We start from the raw sequence: 20648 nt of genomic DNA, 5'->3' as shown, positions 1-20648 counted from the left end.
ACAATATTAATCTTAAATGTAAATGGGCTAAATGCCCCAATTAAAAGACACAGACTGGCAAATTGGATAGAGTCAAGACCCATCAGTGTGCTGTCTTCAGGAGACCCATCTGACGTGCAAAGACACACATAGGCTCAAAATAAAGGGATGGAGGAATATTTACCAAGCAAATGGAAAGCAAAAAAAAAAAAAAAAAAAAAAAAGCAGGAGTTGCAATCCTAATCTCTGATAAAACAGACTTTAAACCAACAAAGATCAAAAGAGACAAAGAAGGGCATTGCATAATGGTAAAGGGATCAATTCACCAAGAAGAGCTAACTATCCTAAATATATATGCATCCAATACAGAAGAACCCAGATTCATAAAGCAAGTTTTTAGAGACCTGCAAAGAGACTTAGACTCCCACACAATAATAGTGGGAGACTTTAACATCCCACTGTCAATATTAGACAGACCAACAAGACAGAAAATTAACAAGGATATTCAGGACTTGAACTCAGCTCTGGACCAAGCGGACCTAATAGACATCTACAGAACTCTGCACCCCAAATCAAAAGAATACACATTCTTCTCAGCACCTCATCGCAGTTATTCTAAAATTGACCACATAATTGGAAGTAAAACACTCCTCAGCCAATAGAAAAGAATGGAAATCATAACAAACAGTCTCTCAGACCACAGTGCAATCAAATTAGAACTCAGGATTAAGAAACTCACTCAAAACCACACAATTACAAAAAAACTGAACAATCTGCTCCTGAATGACTACTGGGTAAATAATGAAATGAAGGCAGAAATAAAAATGTTCTTTGAAACCAATGAGAATGAAGACACAAAGTAACAGACTCTCTGGGACACATTTAAAGCAGTGTGTAGAGGGAAATTTATAGCACTAAATGCCCACAAGAGAAAGCAGGAAAGATCTAAAATTGATATCCTAATATCAAAAATAAAAGAACTAGAGAAGCAACAGCAAACAAATTCAAAAGCTAGCAGAAGACATGAAATAACTAAGATCAGAGCAGAACTGAAGGAGATAGAGACACGAAAAACCCTTCAAAAAATCAATGAATCCAGGAGCTGGTTTTTTGAAAAAACTCAACAAAACAGATAGACCGCTAGCCAGACTAATAAAGAAGAAATAGAGAAGAATCAAATAGACACAATAAAAAATGACATAGGGGATATCACCACTGATCTCACAGAAATACAAACTACCATCAGAGAATACTATAAACACTTCCACACAAATAAACTAGAAAATCTAGAAGAAATGGATAAATAACTGGACACATACACCCTCCTAAGTCTAAGCCAGAAAGAAGTTGAACCCCTGAATAAACCAATAACAAGGTCAGAAATTGAGGCAGTAATTAATAGCTTACCAACCAAAAGAAGTCCAGGACCAGATGGATTCACAGCCAAATTCTAGCAGAGGTACAAAGAGGAGCTGGTACCATTCCTTCTGAAACTATTCCAAACAATAGAAAAAGAAAGAATCCTCCCTAACTCATTTTATGAAGACAGCATCATCCTGATACCAAAACCTGGCAGAGATACAACAAAAAAAGGAAATTGCAGGCCAATATCCCTAATGAACATCAATGAGAAAATCCTCAATAAAATACTGGCAAACTGAATCCAGCAGCACATCAAAAAGCTTATCCACCATGACCAAGTTGGCTTCATACCTGGGATGCAAGGCTGGTTCAACATACACAAATCAATAAACATAATCCATCACAGAAACAGAACCAATGACAAAAACCACACGATTATCTCAATAGATGCAGAAAAGGCCTTCAATAGAATTCAACACCACTTCATGCTAAAAACTCTCAATAAACAGGTATTGATAGAACATATCTCAAAATAACAGGAGCTATTTCTGACAAACCCACAGCCAATATCATACTGAATTGGCAAGAGCTGGAAGCATTCCCTTTGAAAACTGGCACAAGACAAGGATGCCTTCACTCATCACTCCTATTTAACACAGTACTGGAAGTTCTGGCCAGGGCAATCAGGCAAGAGAAAGCAGTACAGGGTATTCGAATAGGAAGAGAGGAAGTCAAATTGTCTCTGTTGGCAGATGACGTGATTGTATATTTAGAAAACCCCATTGTTTCAGCCCAAAAACCCCTTAAGCTGATAAGCAACTTCAGCAACGTCTCAGGATACAAAATCAATGTGCAAATATCACAAGCATTCGTATACACCAATAACAGACAAACAGAGAGCCAAATCATGAGTAAACTCCCATTCACAATTGCTACTAAGAAAATAAAATACCTAGGAATACAACTTACAAGGGAGGTGAAGTACCTGTTCAAAGAGAACTACAAACCACTGCTCAAGGATATAAGAGAGGATACAAACAAATGGAAAAGCATTCCATGCTCGTGGATACAAAGAATCAATATCATGACAATGGCCATATTGCCCAAAGAAATTTATACATTCAATGCTATCCCCATCAAGCTACCATTGACTTTCTTCACAGAATTGGAAAAAACTACTTTAAACTTCATATGGAACCAAAAAAGAGCCCGCATAGCCAAGACAATCCTGGGCAACAAGGACAAAACTGGAGGCATCGCACTATCTGACTTCAAACTATACTACAAGGCTACAATAACCAAAACAACATGGTACTGGTACCAAAACAGATATATAGATGAATGGAACAGGATGGAGGCCTCAGAAATAAACCACACATCTAGAGCCATCTGATCTTCAACAACCCTGACAAAAACAAGCAATGGGGAAAGAATTCCCTATTTAATAAATGGTGTTTGGAAAACTGGCTAGCCATATGGAGAAAACTGAAACTGGACCCCTTCCTTACCTTATACAAAAATCAACTCAAGACGGATTAAAGACTTAAACATAAGACCTAGGGCCATAAAAATCCTAGAAGAAAACCTGGGCAGTTCCATTCAGGACATATGCATGGGCAAAGACTTCATGACTGAAACACCAAAAGCAATGGCAACAAAAGCTAAAATTGACAAAAGGGATCACATTAAACTAAAGAGCTTCTGGACAGCAAATGAAACTATCATCAGAGTGAACAGGCAACATACAGAATGGGAGAAAATTTTTGCAATCTGTCCATCTGACAAAGGCCTAATATCCAGAATCTACAAAGAACTTAAACAACTTTACAAAAAAAAAAAAAACCCCATCAAAAAGTGGGCAAAGGATATGAACAGATACTTCTCAAAAGAAGACATTTATGCAGCCAACAGACATGAAAAAATGCTCATCATCACAGGTCATTAGAGAAATGCAAATCAAAACCACAATGAGATACCATCTCATGCCAGTTAGAATGGCGATCATTAAAATGTCAGGAAACAACTGATGCTGGAGAGGTTGTGGAATAATAGGAATGCTTTTACACTGTTGGTGGGAGTGTAAATTAGTTCAACCACTGTGGAAGACAGTGTGGCGATTGCTCCAGGATCTAGAACTAGAAATACCATTTGACCCAGCAATCCCATTACTGGGCATATGCCCAAAGGATTATAAATCATTCTACAATAAAGACATTTGCACATGTGTTTATTGCGTCACTATTCACAATAGCAAAGACTTGGAACCAACCCAAATGTCCATCAACGGTAGACTGGATTAAGAAAATGTGGCACATATACACCATGGAATACTATGCAGCCATAAAAAAGGATGAGTTTATGTCCTTTGCAGGGTCATGGATGAAGCTGGAAACCATCATTCTCAGCAAACTATCACAAGATCAGAAAACCAAACACCACATGTTCTCACTCATAAATGGGAGTTGAACAATGAGAACACATGGACACAGGGAGGGGAATATCACACACCGTGGCCTGTTTGGGGGTGGGGGGCTAGGGGAGGGATAGCATTGGAGAAATACCTACTGTAGGTGATGGGTTGATGGGTGAAGCAAACCACCATGGAACATGTATATCTATGTAACAAACCTGCACATTCTGCACATGTAACCAAGAACTTAAAGTATAATTTTTAAAAAAGAAAAAAAATAGACAGAACCAGTAAAATACTAAGTTGATAACTATGTCAGTTTACTTTTCTAACAAGTGTTCATACTATTTCAGTAATTTTGCTTACAGAAATAGTTTGTAAATTCTAAAGAAATGAACATAAATTATGTTCCTTCATTATACTATTTCTTCTGTAATATATGATATGGACTTGTTTGTTCTGTTCTATATTACGTCTATTCCTTTTTCTCCTTAAAAAATAATTTACTTTTAAGTTTCTTAGACACTGGAACTGAGAACAGAACCCTAGCTTGAAAAGTACTTGAGTTCCCTTCAGACTATACTAGAAAAAAAGGAAATTAAAAAGGAAAAAAAAAGCGTTTGAGCTTATATGGTCTTAACTAAATTACATTGGTTTAGTGTCCAATCCGATTGTTTGCAATGAGTATTTCAATATGACACAAAAACCTTTTGTAATCTATTAGGAAAGTTCAAGTTTTATGGCTTTATCTATATCCAATCTAAGAGTTAATATCAATAAAACATTTTGGTCCATTTCATGTAACTGGTGTTAGGTATTGTTACTACTATATGGTGTTAGGTATTGTAACAACTGTATTGTTACTACGTATGGTTAAAGCGGTAGAGGTTTTATTGTAATTTTAAGTTAACAGCATTAAAAAGAATAACACAACATAATCATGCTGTTAATAAAAAGACAAAAAGGCTTTTCAGCAAAAAAAAGTGTCATTTAATCACACAAAGAACATTTTCTTACACATCAAATAAAAAAATCTAAACATCAACAAAGATGTTTAGATATTCTAAGAATTGATGGGACCTAACATCTAACAAAGATTCTTAGATATTCTAAGAATTGATGGGACCTGATAGAAGCATCAGTGAAATGTCATCAAGAATATGTGTGAATATTATACGAGATGTGCACAATTAGCTTCATCTCAGCAAAATCTAGCAAGAGATCTTTTGGTACAACCAACATGGCAACATTTATTAGCCAATGCACTGTAGAGTTGTCTCTTTTTTCGAGAATGAGTATCCAAGCCTAAGTATTTTAATTCTGAAGGACTGCTGTCTGCGGCTTCACTTTGTCTATTGCGAATAAGTTTCTTAAATTCTTCAAAGAGAAGACTGGAATCTTTTAATACAGGTACATGTTGTTGTAGCTGTGGTAATGCTGGCTGCATCTCAGACAGGGTTAACTTCAGCTCCTGTGGCAAATTAGCAACAAATTCTGACATCATATTTATGGTTTCTGTATCTTTGTTGATGAAGGATGGCACAATTTCTGTTAAATTTTAAAAAAAAAGGTGTATGTGAGGGTATATTCATGTCAAAGAGCACTCAGAAAAACTATGAACGTTTGCATAGACAAAAAAGCATTGCCTCAATATAAATTAACATTGAAACAAAATAAGCAAGCATCCTAATATCTAAACACTTAGCTTTCTTACAGTTGGACACCTTAAAGTACCATAATTTTACCAAGGCTCTGCTTTACCCCATTGGTCCTCTCTCGTCTCTCTTCATGATCCCCTCAGTGCTTTTATCATAGTACTTTTGACTCTCCCTGACATTACTCTGTCATCTTTCTGAAGTCATGTAAGTCACTGAAAACAGTCTGACCACAGATAGTGGTCATTTTCTTGGATTCTTCTTAGTTAAGTCATTTTCTTCCATTGCTATGATTGATGATATTATGAGTTGTAATAGTAACCCTTGAAAAAGATATTACTTTAAGCTATTGAATATTTCATGGTGGGAAGTTACTCCTGGAGGATAAAGTTAAAGAGGCAGCATTTCCGACACCTCTGATCTAATCAGCAGGAGAAGGAAATCTCTGATGTTCCTTAACCATCTATTTAACAATTTGTCTTCCCCAGAGTAATTACTCCAAATCAATAGTATTTTATATGAAAGAGAGAAGTGGGTTAAAAGATCACTAACCAAAAATCACTGATTTAAGAAGAGATTCATATGTGCTGTGGTGTAAGTGTACTGACTAATGTTTTCTGTTTGATATTTGTTCCAAAGCTGCAGATCATGCACTATGCAAGATCTGTGTGTCTCCTAGGAAGGGCCTGTTCTTACACAGCAACCCAGGCTGGCCAAATGTGAAGGCTGGGACTTGGGCTGGGAACCTGCTGGACACCCAGCTGACATCTTCCTCCATCTTTGTACCCATTCAGCTCAGTTGAACATTCATTACCTGTTTCCATGTCTCTGGCACTGCCAGTTAAAAGATATAAATTTATTTAAATGTTTCTTGCTCTCAAAAAGCTTACAGTGAGTTAAACCCTCTCCTAACCTTAACTGTCCTAATTATACAACTTAATAGTTTTATTTCACAAAGAAATTAGAAACACTGATGATGTTTAAATTATAGTGAAAACCCATATCAGGTCTTGCTGCTCTTCTTCCTGGACAGGAAAACTCTCCATTAACAAGGCATTACTCTTGAAATGATGAAAATAAAGAGAAGAGGGGAGTAAATCTAAGTGCAGGAGGCAGACACCTGGTTAACCACTGATGCCTGCTGATCAGAGGAAACCACGACCCTTCACCTAGACAGCGGTAGTTCTGGGGCTGATCATTTCCTGAGTTTTGTGGCAAGAGACTCAGTTGTTCCCCTTCTAGCCAACAAAAAAAATTCAACAGTTGGAGTTTGACAGAGGAATAAAAAAAAACAAACTGTAGTATTTCATCTTTCCTCCCAACACTCTCCCTCATTCATGTTCTAAACTGGAAATGACAGATGAGAATTTATATCGTTTTTGGTTAAATGAGAGGTTTTGGCATTTCCCCTCAGTAAGACATCCTAAGTTTAATTCAATTTCATCATAAAAACCTCTCTTTGATCCAACCTAAACTTTCTATAGTTGGGGCCTTATTAAATACTGAAAGAAGCTGATGGTAATTTTCTATATACTTAAAGCCAGTTAAATGAGTCAGCCAAAACAGTTATAGTTTGTATTAGGTTTATTCATAGGCTGTGTATTTTGTACTCTGTTATTAAAATTATATTTTTAAACCTGTTTTGAAATATTTCATAATCCATAACACCTTTAGCTATGGAACCTAGGCTCAAAGAAAATATTCCGTCTGAATTCATACAAATACCCTTATTCACTTATTATTTTGGATGTAAATCTCACTAAAATAGGCCTCTTCTGGTTTAAAGGGTATCTTATTTTTAAAAGGGATGCAGTGAATATGATTTTAGCACATATTGTAGGATGAAATGGATGGCTAACAATGTAATAATGTGGAAGCAAATAGCAACAACCTAACAGTAGAAGTCTGAAAACTCAAATTAATCACAAATTACTGACATGTACTTCCAAAATGATTCCTACCTAGTAATGGTAAAAATTTGTCTTAATCTCCACCTGCAGGCAATATTTTCTGAGGTTACTTTCAGTTAAATGATACTGCACATCAATAAAGAAAATTCTTTAAAAATACTTTGTAATCTCATGTCTCTTCAAAGGAAATAAAAATGTAGACATATCTATAAACAAATGTGCTTAATGAAGTATTTTCAGCAACAATTTAGAAATAAACTAAATATCCACCAAACAATCCTTAAGTGTATGTGGCAGATTTATGACAAAAAATACTACACAGGAATTTTAAATTGTGTTTTGGGATAATAACAATGTGAGAAACTGCTCAAAGTATAATGGTGAGTGAAAATGCAAAACATATACATATACCTATCCAAATGTTAACATTTCTTTCCACTTACTTGTTTAATATAATTTCATTTTCTCATAAAATTCACATATACTTTTCCAAGTCCTTAATATCTACGAGTGCTTCTCATTTTTCACCCTACATTAATGTACATTTGTCTTTAATATGAGCATTACTACTTTTATAGTCAGAAAATGTGGAATAATAAAGCAAATGCAATGCAATCTGGTCTTCTCTACTTTTAATCACTAAATTCCTAGACGTTGTGGTATTTTTGTACTAATGTTATACAAAAGTCATGTAAAAACTGCCATTAAATAAACTCTAACAATGTAGAAAAGTAAATAACTTTAGAAGCATATTTTAAATCTCATAAAAGAGAAGTAAATGTATTTCTGTTAGAGTCATTTATATATAGTATATGCATATAGCCTATAAAATTTAGCTGTGGTTTATCATAAATTACTTGTTATATTAATACAAAACAGTATTTGCAACTGCGGTTACTTTCTCTGAATTTAATATGATCCGTTACACTTCTTAGACTAGTATATACCTCCATGAGTTTCCACTGCTACTTTATAAATACAAAAATATTTTTAAAAGCCATTTCAGATTGAGCTGTACTCAACTCTAAGAGCTTGCTTTTAAAGCAAACCCACTGCAGCTTCCAAATGCTTGAAAGCATCAGTAGGGTCTTCAGCTATGATGGTCTGAACGGCCTGCTTTCCTTGTCTCTGGTCCTCTTGAGTTTCTCCTAAAGGCATTCAAGCCTTTCCTTTCTCTTCCATCCCCTGTCTCAGAGATGAACTTCAATACCCAGATCAAAGAAGTGGGAGGTCAGACTCTTTCCTTTGGGATTTTCTGTTTGTTTATTTTAAAGAACGTTTCCAATGGCAAAGGCCACAGCCCAACTTCCGGACTAGGAGAGTCATTAAGTGTAAGGCCCTTCCTGTCTTCCCATCACGGGACCCTCACAGAGACCTCAGAGCGTTGCCCCGTCCTACAGGCGCGCAAACAGGCTTGATAACTAGCGCACCGCCTCAGTGTCCCCTTTCCTCTCTATCCGAGAAGCCCTGTTCAGGTGCCCCCACCAGCACGCCCGCTGTCTGGCCGCCTGGCCTTCCTGTGGGGTGCAGGAGTGCGCCCGGCCTCCTGCGGGTCTCCGGGCAGCGTCACCTCCTCTGAGGCTTCCCCTCCCTTTCCACCCCGTCGCTCTGACTGCCTTACGGAAAGGGCACCAAGGAACTCTCGGGGGAAGCAGCTTCCTGTTCTCAGCGCTTTCCCTCCGTCCGGTGAGATTCCCAGTGAGACTGTTTGAATAAAATCACCTGGCAAAGGAAAAGCCCAAACTTTAGGGACCGGCCACGGCTGAGTAGGAGCTGAGCGGTGGCAGCCAATGAGATCTCGAGTCGGACGTGCAGGCCGCCGTTCCAATTGGGCGGCCGCCCCAGAGTAACCAATGGGAAGTGCGGGAAGGCCGGGAGGGGGCGGGAGCTCTCACCTGCCACTGGTCTAGGTGTCTGAGGAGCATCTTCCTGGCTCAGAGACCTTTTGCTCCAGGTGCTCATGCCGCAAATGGCAATCTGCGCGCGAACTAATTCGCGGCCGCATAATTTAATAACTTCGTCCATCCATGAGTCCGCGACTGCTCTGGGAAATTGGTTCAGTAGTAAACAGACTCCTAGCAGGTGGAAAAAAAACAGGCGAGGCATCCTGGGCCTGGTCTCTCCTGGAGGTCTGGGTGTTGCAGCCTTTCAGGACTGCAGCTGCTGTGGCCTACAGACCTGGGCCTGTGTGCCTGTCCCGGGCTTTAGGCTGCTTTCCCTACCGGGCTCAAGGGGTCTTTTGTATCCCTTGGGCTATCACTCAGCTTTTAAGGCAAGAGTGCCAGCTCCACCCCTTTCCCACACCCCTCCACAGAATTTTCCCCCTCAGCTCTTGGTCTCCCTCTCTGCCTTTCCTTCATTTGCCCATCCCTCTGTCCTTGGCCCTTTTACAGTTGTGTTCTTCTCTTTCATTACCCTCAAACAATTTAGTATACTCATGTAAAGTTATTTTAGATATGAAGCCTTTCCTTTTACACACACACAAATAAATTTGAGATCACCCATATTCTTACAACTCAGTTTTCTAGAGTGAACATTTGCCAAAAAACCCTTCTAACCTAAATAAGATTATAGATTATCTTGTAAATTGGGTTAATTAGTATAGTGTTGGGTATATCAATCCATAAAAATATAAAAATAGAATGGATGAATAAATTGTTGATGAGAGGGAAAACTAATGACTTTTAATCTGAATGCAGGTAAAAACATTAAAATCCCCAGTAACATCATGTTAGGCTTCTGCAGTAATGTCTTTAATTTACAAAACAATTTCTCCATTGGACTTTCCTTCCACTCTTGGGGATAAATTTGATTGTAACTAGTTATCTGAACATTTTAATTTAAAATTCTAATCTACATCTCTGGAGACTGGAGAACATACGCCCCCCCCCCCCCCCCCACACACACACACACAGAGACAGAGAGAGAGAGAGAGAGAAGAAAAAAAAGCAGTGGAAATCCCACAATCCCATGAAGAATATTTTGGTAACAAATCACAGCACAAAGATATGTTTGTTTGTTTACTGTATTTTGTGTTTGCTGCACCTGGTAAGAGGTGATTTTTTTACCACCATCTAATTTAACTTTCTAAAGATCCACACCGTTCTAGGTAATATGGTTAGTAGACAACCCTTCCACCTGTAAATTTTTAGTACAAGTAGGTTCATTTTTTAAAATAACTTACTTGCTTGTGTTCATAATATACTCAGATTAGTTCAGCTCCATCAGATAAACTGGAGACATGCAGGACGTTAGGGTAGCTTTGAAATAAAAGAATAACAATCTCTTAGTTACAAACATAACTATGGAATCAAATAATTCTAATTTCTAGATTGCTGGTGATGTCAGTAGGCCCACTTAGCATTGGTCAAATGCCAAGCAATGTGTAATTCTTCAAAAAATACCTGACCAAGACTATGAGATGGTCAGATGCAATCAATGCTTTTAAATGAGTTTTCATTAAAACACGCAGTTTGAGGCCTCTCAAAACTGAGGTTTGAAAACATTTTTGTGGGTTGACAGTCCTTGTAAAAATAATCCATGAGCAAGGCTGTACTCCAAAGTAATTGGTTGTTAAAAATGTAAATTTCCAGGGATTTCTTTGTTTTGGGTTTTTTGTTTTTTTTGTTTTTTTACAGAATTTGGCTCTTCTCGCCAGGCTGGAGTGCAATGGTGTGATCTCAGCTCACTGCAACCTCCACCTCCCAGGTTCAAGCAATTCTCCTGCCTCAGCCTCTGAAGTAGCTGGGATTACAGGTGTCCACCACCACACCTGGCTAATTTTTGTATTTTTAGTAAAGACTGGGTTTCACCATGTTGGACAGGCTGGTCTCAAACTCCTGACCTCAGGTGATGCACCCACCTTGGCCTCCCAAAGTGTCCAGGGATATTTTGATTTTTTATGTTGCCTACATGGTTTTATAGAGTCCTTAAAACTGTCCAGTACAATGCCCGCTTTCCCATTTTACAGAAAGAAGAAACAGATTGAGAGTTGTCATGCACTTATTCAGGGTAATTTTGGCCAGCACATATGCCAGATGTGGGCTTACCGTACTGCTAAGGATCACAGGCAAATGCAAGATTCACAGTCTTTACAGGTACAACTAAAAGGCATTTCAAGTCCTTTAAATAAAAAGGAAATCTTTTTAAGGAGAAACAATAAATATGTCCATGCATACAGCTGTCAATTGCTGGAGTTTGGGTTCCAACCCATGTCTACTGGATTCCAAAGCCCCCTTTCCTTCATTTCCCTGTATCCTAGATCCAGTTCCAGTTGTAGTTCATCTGAATAGTGAAGGTTAATATGTACAGAGTAATGTCTTTGAATGTAGGACAGCAGGAACATTCGAGGCTGTAAGTGCTAGACATGGTTTCCCAGTGTCTCTTACAAGTAGCAGTGTCTATGTGACACAGTTCTGTCTAATACAACCTAAGCACAAGTGTGGAGGCTTCTGGGAAAGCCTTTACTTCCTGATTCTAGCCCTAAGCCTTATTTCTCCTTTCCTTCCTTCCTGAAGCAGACATAGAAAGGGAGGTGAAGTAGCCCTCTTGGGTCCATGAGGTGTGGAGCATAAAGAGGAAGGTCTATATGCTTAGACACAGCTGCCTGGGAGGGTGGGAGTAGCCTGCTGGCAACATCGAGGAGCTAAATGGGGTTGGATGCTTTTTCTCACAGGCTCTTATAAGTAACTTTTTAAGGTTTTTCTGTTATTTACTCTATCCTGAGATAGATAGATGATAGATAGATGATAGATAGATAGATAGATAGTGTGTGTATATATATATATGTGCAAAATACATTTTTATTAAGAAATAAACTTACAGTCATCAGTTTCCTATGAGAGTTTTAGGCATACTTTAGTGGCACTTGAATTAGATAGTCTAAGGATTGAAGTGATTATTTGAGTGTTTATACTAGATGGTTTACCACAGGAAATCTTTGTACCACTGAAAGAGGAGTCATATATTGAAAAGCAGTGAATACAGATTCTGGGTACAGAAGCCCTGCCTCCACGGATTTTGTGGAGGACAGGATGAGGGATGTGGGTCAGGATGGGCTCTGCCGAGCTGCTTTCTGCATCTGGGGGTGCATCTTTGTCTTGTCCAAGTTGTAAGTTTCCTGGGCATTGCCCTCGTCCTTCTGTGTTGGAATCTCCATTTCATAGAGCACTCCTTTCAGCTTTGTCCCAGATGACAGGTGGCCTCTGAGCTTCTACAGCCCCATATTGAATTCCTTTGCTTGTGGCCTTCTACCTGCACCATCTTCCAGTGCCAACTTTGTCTATAGGGCTTTGCCAACAGTTGTAAGAGAAACTTATTTTTAAAATATATAAAACCCTGCTCTTTTATATTTTACCACTAATCTCTTTTCCTAGCTTTGTATTTTCTACAAAATTCTTATTGTTTCCCATGATCTGTCAACAACAGGCAACTCATACCTGATCCCAATGACAGTCGGTGCTACATTGGATCTGTTTTTTTTCTAGTTTTTTTAAAATTATTATTTCATTGAGATTTGGAGAATAAGAAGAAGTAAACACTTTTATTCAAGCCTCCAGTTCTGACTCTCCCCAGATGCCTTTGGAACTGCTCCAGATGTTTATGCTTTCCTTTCAGGTTATCATGCTGCTTTATCCAGAAGAATCAAACAAGAAATGAAGGGCCATCGTGATCTTCAAAAAGTCTTCTTCTCAGCAAACTGCTGGAAATACCTTGGTTAAGAGATTAGGAAAGATAAATAACTTCATTCGTTTTTTTCCTCACTTCTTACTTCTACTCAAGTAATAGCGTATGTACGGAAAGAAAGTTCAGAAAGAATCACCCCTGGCCAGGTCTGGTGGTCCCAGTAATCACCCAGGCCTCAGAGAAATTGAAAAACAAAAACAAAACATAAGATGTCACTGTTTGCTTTTATTGTGGTTTGTGGTTTTACTGTTATGCTGGGCATTGGCTCTCACGTGTGATCTCCAGTCTCTGACCATACAATCCAGCCATTGCCACAATCACACATGGAATATCACAAGGGACCCCAGAGCCCGGCTCTTCCATCTAAATTTAGGTTAAAATTAATGTCAAAGCATCAAGGGTTGATCTGTTCTATAAGGCCTAAAATTAATCCCAACATTATGTGCTGCCCTGACATCTGGTAAAACTGGGATGGCCTCACATGGCCTGACCACAAGTTTCCTCCCTCATTCTGCTCCTGCAAAAAACCCTCCACGTCAAGAGAGCCAGACACAGTTCCTGCTTATTCCTGAATAGCAAGTTTCAGCTCTCTGCCAGCCCTGGAATTATTCAAAGAAGGCAGTCACATCCTTTCGTGGTAACCAGGGGTCACCCTACCCTTTTGATACTGCAAAGCCTGCCTCACATGGCCCCTCTTATTCAGTCTGTTCCCAACTGCAACCCCCACGTGGCCCTGCATGGCATTTAGTGTCCTTATCTTCCATCCTGTAACTCTATGTAATTAATAAATTTCTGTCAGTTTCATTAGGCCAGTATCACTTGTCATATGTTTGGCCATGTGCATAATCCTAAGGCAGGAATCCCTCCCGCTCCAACAGGGTGAATAGGAGGTGATTAAAACAACCAACTACTACAACATATCTCCTCCTCTTCTTTGTTCCTAGAGGGACAGAGGAGCCAGTTCAGACTGTATATAATGTGTTCTATGGTTCTCAGGATCTCTTTGCTACCTCTTCCCACATCCCTTCTCACTCTCTGCTCAGCGTTGATAGAAAATTAGTCTCTGTAATACAGAAATCATGATCCCTTTGTAACCCCTTCAGCTATTTCCCATTACCCCTAGCATGTAGTCTAAACTTCACAGCTGGCTTCTACAAGGTTCTTTAAGATCCCCTCTTCCTGTCTTCTCTCCAGGAGCATTTTCCTTTCCCTCTTCCACAACCCAGTCCTCAGTCCTACTCACTCCCTGACAGTTCCCCTACATTCCATGCCCTGGACCATCGGCCTTGCCACTACCTTTGCCTTTCCCTGTCCCTCCTCCGCCTCTCTTTCTTTGCTTATTTTCTTTTCAAAAGCAGGTCACGCATCAACTACATGATGGATCTTTTGCTAACCATCCCTTCCACACTCAGCACCGCCCATCCCAGTTCCTCCACAGTCTGTTCTTTTTATCACAGCACTCACAACTCCTTACTTGTAGGTCTTTCCTGCTAGACTGTGAGCTCTTTGGGGGCAGTGGCAAGCGCACAGTGGCTGCTCAACACATCTTGGTTGAAGGAAATTTATAGATCTCATAATGAGGTGTGCGCAGCTTCCCTGGGGGTTGTGGGTGGAAGCATGGGAGCACCTAGAAGGCCCTGGCTACAGAGTATAAAATGAACTGAGTCCCCAGATTACTAGAACTAGGGAAAGGCAGAGCCCCTGTAATTAAAGACCCTGTGACACACAGTGAGGAGATCCAGGCTGCCACAGGAGCACCAATCTTAAGGTGAGTCACATCTTTGAGGAGGGGGAGTGGAGTAGTTGTGATGGGTAAAAGAGGAATCCACAGGATTGTCGATGGGAGAGCAGGGTGCAGGAAGCAGGAGGAATATCTGCATTGGACTAAGGTCTAAGGAAGCAGGGTTTTAGAGAGGGCTTGGGGTTATCCCAGGGCAATCATGCCTAATTCCTCCCTCCACCAATTTTTTGCACCCTATTTAGTTCTGGTCTTTAGGTAGAGCAGGTTAGCTGCTTTAGCTCTTGCACTTTTTCCACTCTAGAAAGAGAACAAAACCATGAGATTCTTGTGTGTGAAGCTGTGTTTGTGTGTAGGACTTTTTGTTTTCAGTAATTTCATACCCTTCCTCCCTGTACCTCTCCCCTACACCCCTGCCCAAACTGCCAAGTTTCAAAGGACTTAGGATCTATACTTATTTCCTAGGAAAAAACTAACATTCCAATGAAGTTCCATTCCTATCATTTAGAGTCTCTTCCTCGGTAGGGTGACAGATCTTTCAGATCCCCCAATCGTGCATGGCTCCCATTCCCAATAGTGCATAGCTTCAATCGAACCTTTAATATTATTACCTTTTCTCTCCTTTCTGAACATATCAGTTATAACTCTTTTTGAACTATTTTTAGAGGTTGCCCAAGAATTTGCAATATACATTTACAATTAATCCAAGCCCACTTTCAAATAACACTATCTTACTTCACTGGAGTACAAGTGTTTTATAATAAAAAGTAATTCTAATTCCTCCCTTCCATTTCTTGTATCATTGCTGTCATTTATGTCACTTAAACAGAAACATACACTAAGATATATATAAGCATACATAATCTAATACATTGTTTCAACTATCATTTTGAACAAAGTGTTCTGTTTTATCAATTAAGAATAAGAAAAATAAAAATTTTTATTTTACCTTCACTTATTCCTTCTCTGATAGGCTTCCTTTCTTGATTTAGATCTGAGTGTTTGCTCTGGAAAGCCCTACTTGCAGAAACAAATGTGGTTCTAGCAAGAGCTAGATCTCAGTCCAAGAATTCACCATGAGCTCATCTGGCTGGAGAAAAAAATGCACTCTAAGATGATAGGCCATCACCTGACTCAAATAATTGCTTCTTGACATACCATAACTTGCAACAAAGTGAAATCTCTAAGGTTAGGAAAAACTGAAGATTGGACCAACAACAGGAGTAACTGAAGGTCAAAACCAACATATTTTGAAGAATTTATTTCACATGTACGAGATGAGAGTGGGGGGCAGGGTATGTGTATGTGTGCATGTATACGAGTGCATGAGCAGACATGTGATGGGAGGAAGGACATAAACCTCACTGGAACTAATATAGCTGATAGGGAAAACAGCCGGGGCTCTAATTGGACACATTCTTAATACAAGAATACAATTTTTAAGTACATCACCACTGCCAGCATGCCCAAGAGAAAGGCTGAAGGGGATGTTAAAGGAGATAAAGTCACGATGAAGGATAAACCACAGAGAAGATCATGAGGTTGTCTACTAAACCTGCTCCTCCAAAGCCAGAGCTCAAGCCTAAAAACGCCCATGCAAAGACAGGAGAGAAGATACCCATAGGGAAAAAGGGAAAAGCTGATGCTGGCAAGGAGGGGAATAACCCTGCAGAAAATGGAGACGCCAAAACAGACCAGGCACAGAAAGCTGAAGGTGCTGGAGATGCCAAGTAAAGTGTGTGCATTTTTGATAACTGTACACTTCTGGTGACTGTAGAGTTTGAAATATGATTTTTTAAATCAAGTTTTATAAAAATGCAGAATTTTATTTTACTTTTTTTTTAAGCTACGTTGTTAGCACACAGAACACTTCATTGTTTTTGGGGGAAGGGTCATATGTCACTAATAGAATGTCTCTGAAGCTGGATTGATGTGGGGAAAACACCTTTCCCTTCTAGTTCTGAGACTTCCTCTTGGCTCCCAAGAGGAGGGATCCCCTGATTTTGACACACATGGCCACCTTGGCACAAAGCCTTGTGGTATGGAAAAACAAATTCGTTTTATGTCTTCTTCTCCCTTTCCATCTTTCAGCGTAGACTTAACTCCCTTAAGCCTAGACATCTATTGGGACCTGACCCCCAGTCATTGGTTACAAGTGTGTCAGGCAATCTGGACTTTCCAGTGATGCCACTGAGATGGCACCTGTCAAAAGAGAAGTGGTTCCGTTTCTAGATTGTGGATCTTCAGATAAATTCTGCCATTTTCTTTTCACTTCCAGAAAGTCAGGGTCGGCTTGTGAAAAGTTGTGAAACAACATGCTAAATGTGAAATGTCAACCCTCACTCTAAACTTTCCCTGTTCAGAGCATAAGATGAATACTTCATTGGGTTTTATAGTGGCTTTCTAATTTTTGGTAGTCCATTGAAGAAGGGAGTATAAAAGTTGTTGTATACTGTTAATGATTTTCTGCCCATGTCCTGCCTGAAATACCATGATTGTTTATGGAGAGTATTTTTTAATAAAGCTGGATACAGTTTGCTTGGAAAAAAAAAAAAGAATTGCTTGTGCTGCATCCCATAAGTTTTGGTATGCTGTTTCTATTTTCATTTGTCTAAAAATATTTTTAATTTCCTTTTTATTTTCTTCTTTGACCCATTGTTTAGGAGGAGGGGGTCTAATTTCTACGTATTTTTGAATGTTCTGCAATTCCTTCTCCAAATTAACAATTTGATTTCTAGTTTCATGACATTGTGGTATCAAAAAATACTTGATATGATTTCAATTTTCTTAAATTTGTTAAGACTTGTTTTGTGACCTAACACATGATCTAGCATGAAAAATGTTTTGTGTGTGCATGAAAAGAATGTGTATTCTGCTGCTGTTGAATAGAATGGTCTGTATATGTCTGTTAGGTTCATTTGACCCAAAGTGTAGTTCAAGTCCAAGTTTCCTTATTTTCTATCTAGATGATTTTTGTGTTGCTGAAAGTGAGATACTGAAGTCTTCTGCTATTATTATATTGCACTCTATCTCTTCTGAACTATTAATATTTGTGTTATGAATATATAGATTCTCTGATGTTGAATGCATATGTATTTACTTTATATCTTCTTCATGAATTGACCTTTTTATCTCATTATATAATGACCTTCTTTATCTCATTTTAGTTTTTGACCATGTCTATTTTACCTGATTTAAGCATAGCTACCACTGATTTCTTTCGGTTTCCCTTTGCATGAAATATCTTTTTACAACCTTTCTATTTCAATCTATGTGTATTCTTAAAGGAGAAGCAAGTCTCTTGCAGAGAGCATAGAGTTGGGTCTTGTTTTTTAATCCATTCAGCGACTCTATGTCTTAAAAACTTTTTATTTTATTTAATTGACAAATAATAATTACATATATATTTATTGGGTACATTGTGACAATTTGATACATGCATACATTGTGAAATGATCAAATCAGGTTCATTAATATATTCATCACCTAATATATTTGTCATTTATTTTTCGTGAGAGCATTTGAAATCCACTATTTTATGACATCAGTAAGATAACCTAACTAGAAGCTCCCAATACTCACCACCACCCTCCCAAAGATAGCCAAAACAATAAGTAAGCAACTACATTTACAAGAAAATAACTAAAGGAGGAAGTTAGAATACATTAAAGGTGTATTAGAGACTCTGTAGTGTGCAGAAACCCAAGATGGCCACATAGACAACAGAAGGAAACACCTCACCTCCACCACCCTATCCCTACATCAGGATCAGTTGGAACCAGGGGGAAATTCTCCTTGCAGGGAAAAGGTGAGGAAGAGGACCACAGCAGCCCCCATCACCACCTTAGGCACCTACAGTCCTCACCTCTGGTGACCCCTGCAGTTCTCACAGGCACTAAGCCCAGCTGAGGGAACTCCCTGGAATCCACACAGCTACACTCCCCACAGAGGAGGAGAAAACACTCACCACTGTGACCCACGTGGCTACTGCATTTGAAATCAGAAACACTGTTGGAATGTGTCCTTTTCTGGGGATAGGTAGCCACAGTACACTTCCATCCCACCAGCTTTGTTGCTGTTGAACCGCCCCCAAATTGTTGCGCACCGTCCACAAGCTGAGCTGCTGCTACATCCTATTTCTTGGGGCCAAGCTGCAGTGGAGATGCTCCACCCACCCCTCCAAGTTGCTTTTGGCCCTGCCCCATGAAGGCTTGAGCTGAAATGGCACTCAGCCTCCTAAAGAATTGGCTCCTTGGCTGCTCAGGGCAGTCATGCACCCCCATTCCTGAATGGAAGCAGCACCTTGCCTCCAGGAAATCAGTGTCATGGCCAAACCAAATCAGTTGCACATCTCAGGGATGAGATGACATGGTATTTTACATCTTAGCTAAACAGAGCACTGACTGAGCTGGGTCACCTCACCCTACAGGTTGAATAATTGTAGTACCCTGCTTTCCTGGAAATGGACTAGCCCATTAGAGTATGAGCTGCTGAGATACTCCCATCCCCAAGGAATGGAATCATTGCAGCACTGCTCCCTTCCTTCCAGGGCCCAAGTGACATCTGCCCTCTGCTATTCCAGGGTCCTTGCTGCTGTCACACCTGGCTTCACAGAATCTGGGATACTTCTATGTCCCACTATCCCCAGGTCCAGAATACCCACCATGCAGTCCCTCGTGTCCTGGGGCCTAAGTTGCAATGGTGCCCTATTGGCTCCGTTTCCCAAATTGCAGCTGTACCTTCTTTCTGGGTCCTAACCTTTAGCTGGGTCAATGCTATGCCATGCCTTCCAGAGTCAAAGTCTTTCCCTACTAAAAGCACTCTCTAAAGTTTGGAAGAAGTGCTGTTCCACCAGATGCACAGACATCAATTCAAGGACATAAGAACTATTAAAAAGCAAGAAACATGACACCAATAAAAGACAAGGTGCCAGTAACTGACCCCAAAGAAAAGGAAGTTTATGAGTTGCCTGAAAAGGAATTAAAAATAATAATCTTAAGGAAACTCAGATAGATCTGAGAGAATACAGATAGACAATTCAGCAAAATCAGGAAAGCAATTCGTCATCTTAATGAGAAATTCAATAAAGAAGAAAACAGAAATCTTAGAGCTCAAGAACTGAGTGAAGAAAATAAAAAATATAATAGAAAGCTTCAACAGCAGACTAGATCAAGCACAAGGAAGAAACTCTGCATTTGAAGATAGGTCTTATGAAATTACCCAATGAGAAGGAAAAAAAAAAACACGAAAAGTGTGAAGACAGCCAAGGGGACATATGGGACATCATTAAGCAAACAAACGTTTGCATTATGGGAGCTCTACAGGGAGAAGAGACAAATGTGCAGAAAGCTTATATAATGAAATAATTGCTGAAAACTTCCCAAGTTTTGAAAGAGATATGAACATCCAGATTCAAGAAGCTCCAAAGTTCCTAAAGAGATTGATCTCAAATAGGTCCTCTCCAAGTTGCATTACAACTAAACTGTCAAAAGCCGAAGACAAAGAGAATTTCAAAAGCAGCAAGAGAACAGCATCAAATCATATATGAGAGGATTCCCATTAGACTATCAGCAAATTTCTCAGCAGAAAACTTGCAGGTCAGGACAGATGAGATGATACATTCAAAGTGCTGAAAGAAAAAAATTTTCAGGTGAGAATACTATACTCAACAAAGCTATCCTTTAGAGATGAAGGAGAAATAAAGTCTTCCCCAGACAAACAAAAGAAGTTGAAGAAATTCATTACCACTATACCTGCCTTACAAGAAATGCTTAAGGGAGTCTTCAAGTGGAAATAAAAGGACACTAGTTACTAATATGAAGATATAAGAAAGTATCAAATTCACTGGTAAAGGTAAATACATAGTCAAATCCAAAATACTCTAATATTATTATGGTTCTCTGTAAGTC

General features: G+C 39.2%; 1 protein-coding gene and 1 pseudogene across 8 annotated transcripts in view; one reads left to right on the top strand and one right to left on the bottom strand.

The window, feature by feature from the left end:
- Positions 1–2728: 2728 nt before the first annotated feature.
- Positions 2729–20648, bottom strand: part of RLN2 (relaxin 2) — a 32993-nt gene continuing 15073 nt past the window's right edge. Inside the window, exons 1-5 of one of the 8 annotated variants that reach the window (XM_055092180.1) lie at positions 15689–15824; positions 11366–13027; positions 10501–10576; positions 9212–9391; positions 2729–5299 (exon numbers count right to left, since the gene is read on the bottom strand). In XM_055092180.1, the coding sequence (XP_054948155.1) occupies positions 4953–5299; positions 9212–9341 (477 nt within the window). In that variant the 5' untranslated portion in view covers positions 9342–9391; positions 10501–10576; positions 11366–13027; positions 15689–15824 and the 3' untranslated portion in view covers positions 2729–4952. Of the gene's footprint in view, positions 5300–8937; positions 9039–9211; positions 9614–10500; positions 13028–15688; positions 15825–20648 lie in introns of those variants that run through there. The other 7 variants (XM_008977013.3, XM_063594496.1, XM_055092181.1 and 4 more) reach the window with 7 other exon arrangements.
- LOC106635090 (non-histone chromosomal protein HMG-17-like) lies at positions 16202–18967 on the top strand (annotated as a pseudogene).

This window comes from Pan paniscus, chromosome 11, assembly GCF_029289425.2.
Source record: "Pan paniscus chromosome 11, NHGRI_mPanPan1-v2.0_pri, whole genome shotgun sequence".
Classification (NCBI taxonomy): Eukaryota; Metazoa; Chordata; class Mammalia; order Primates; family Hominidae; genus Pan; species Pan paniscus.
The sequence above is the reverse complement of the archived record's forward strand: the minus strand, read 5'-3'. Positions and strand labels throughout refer to the sequence as shown.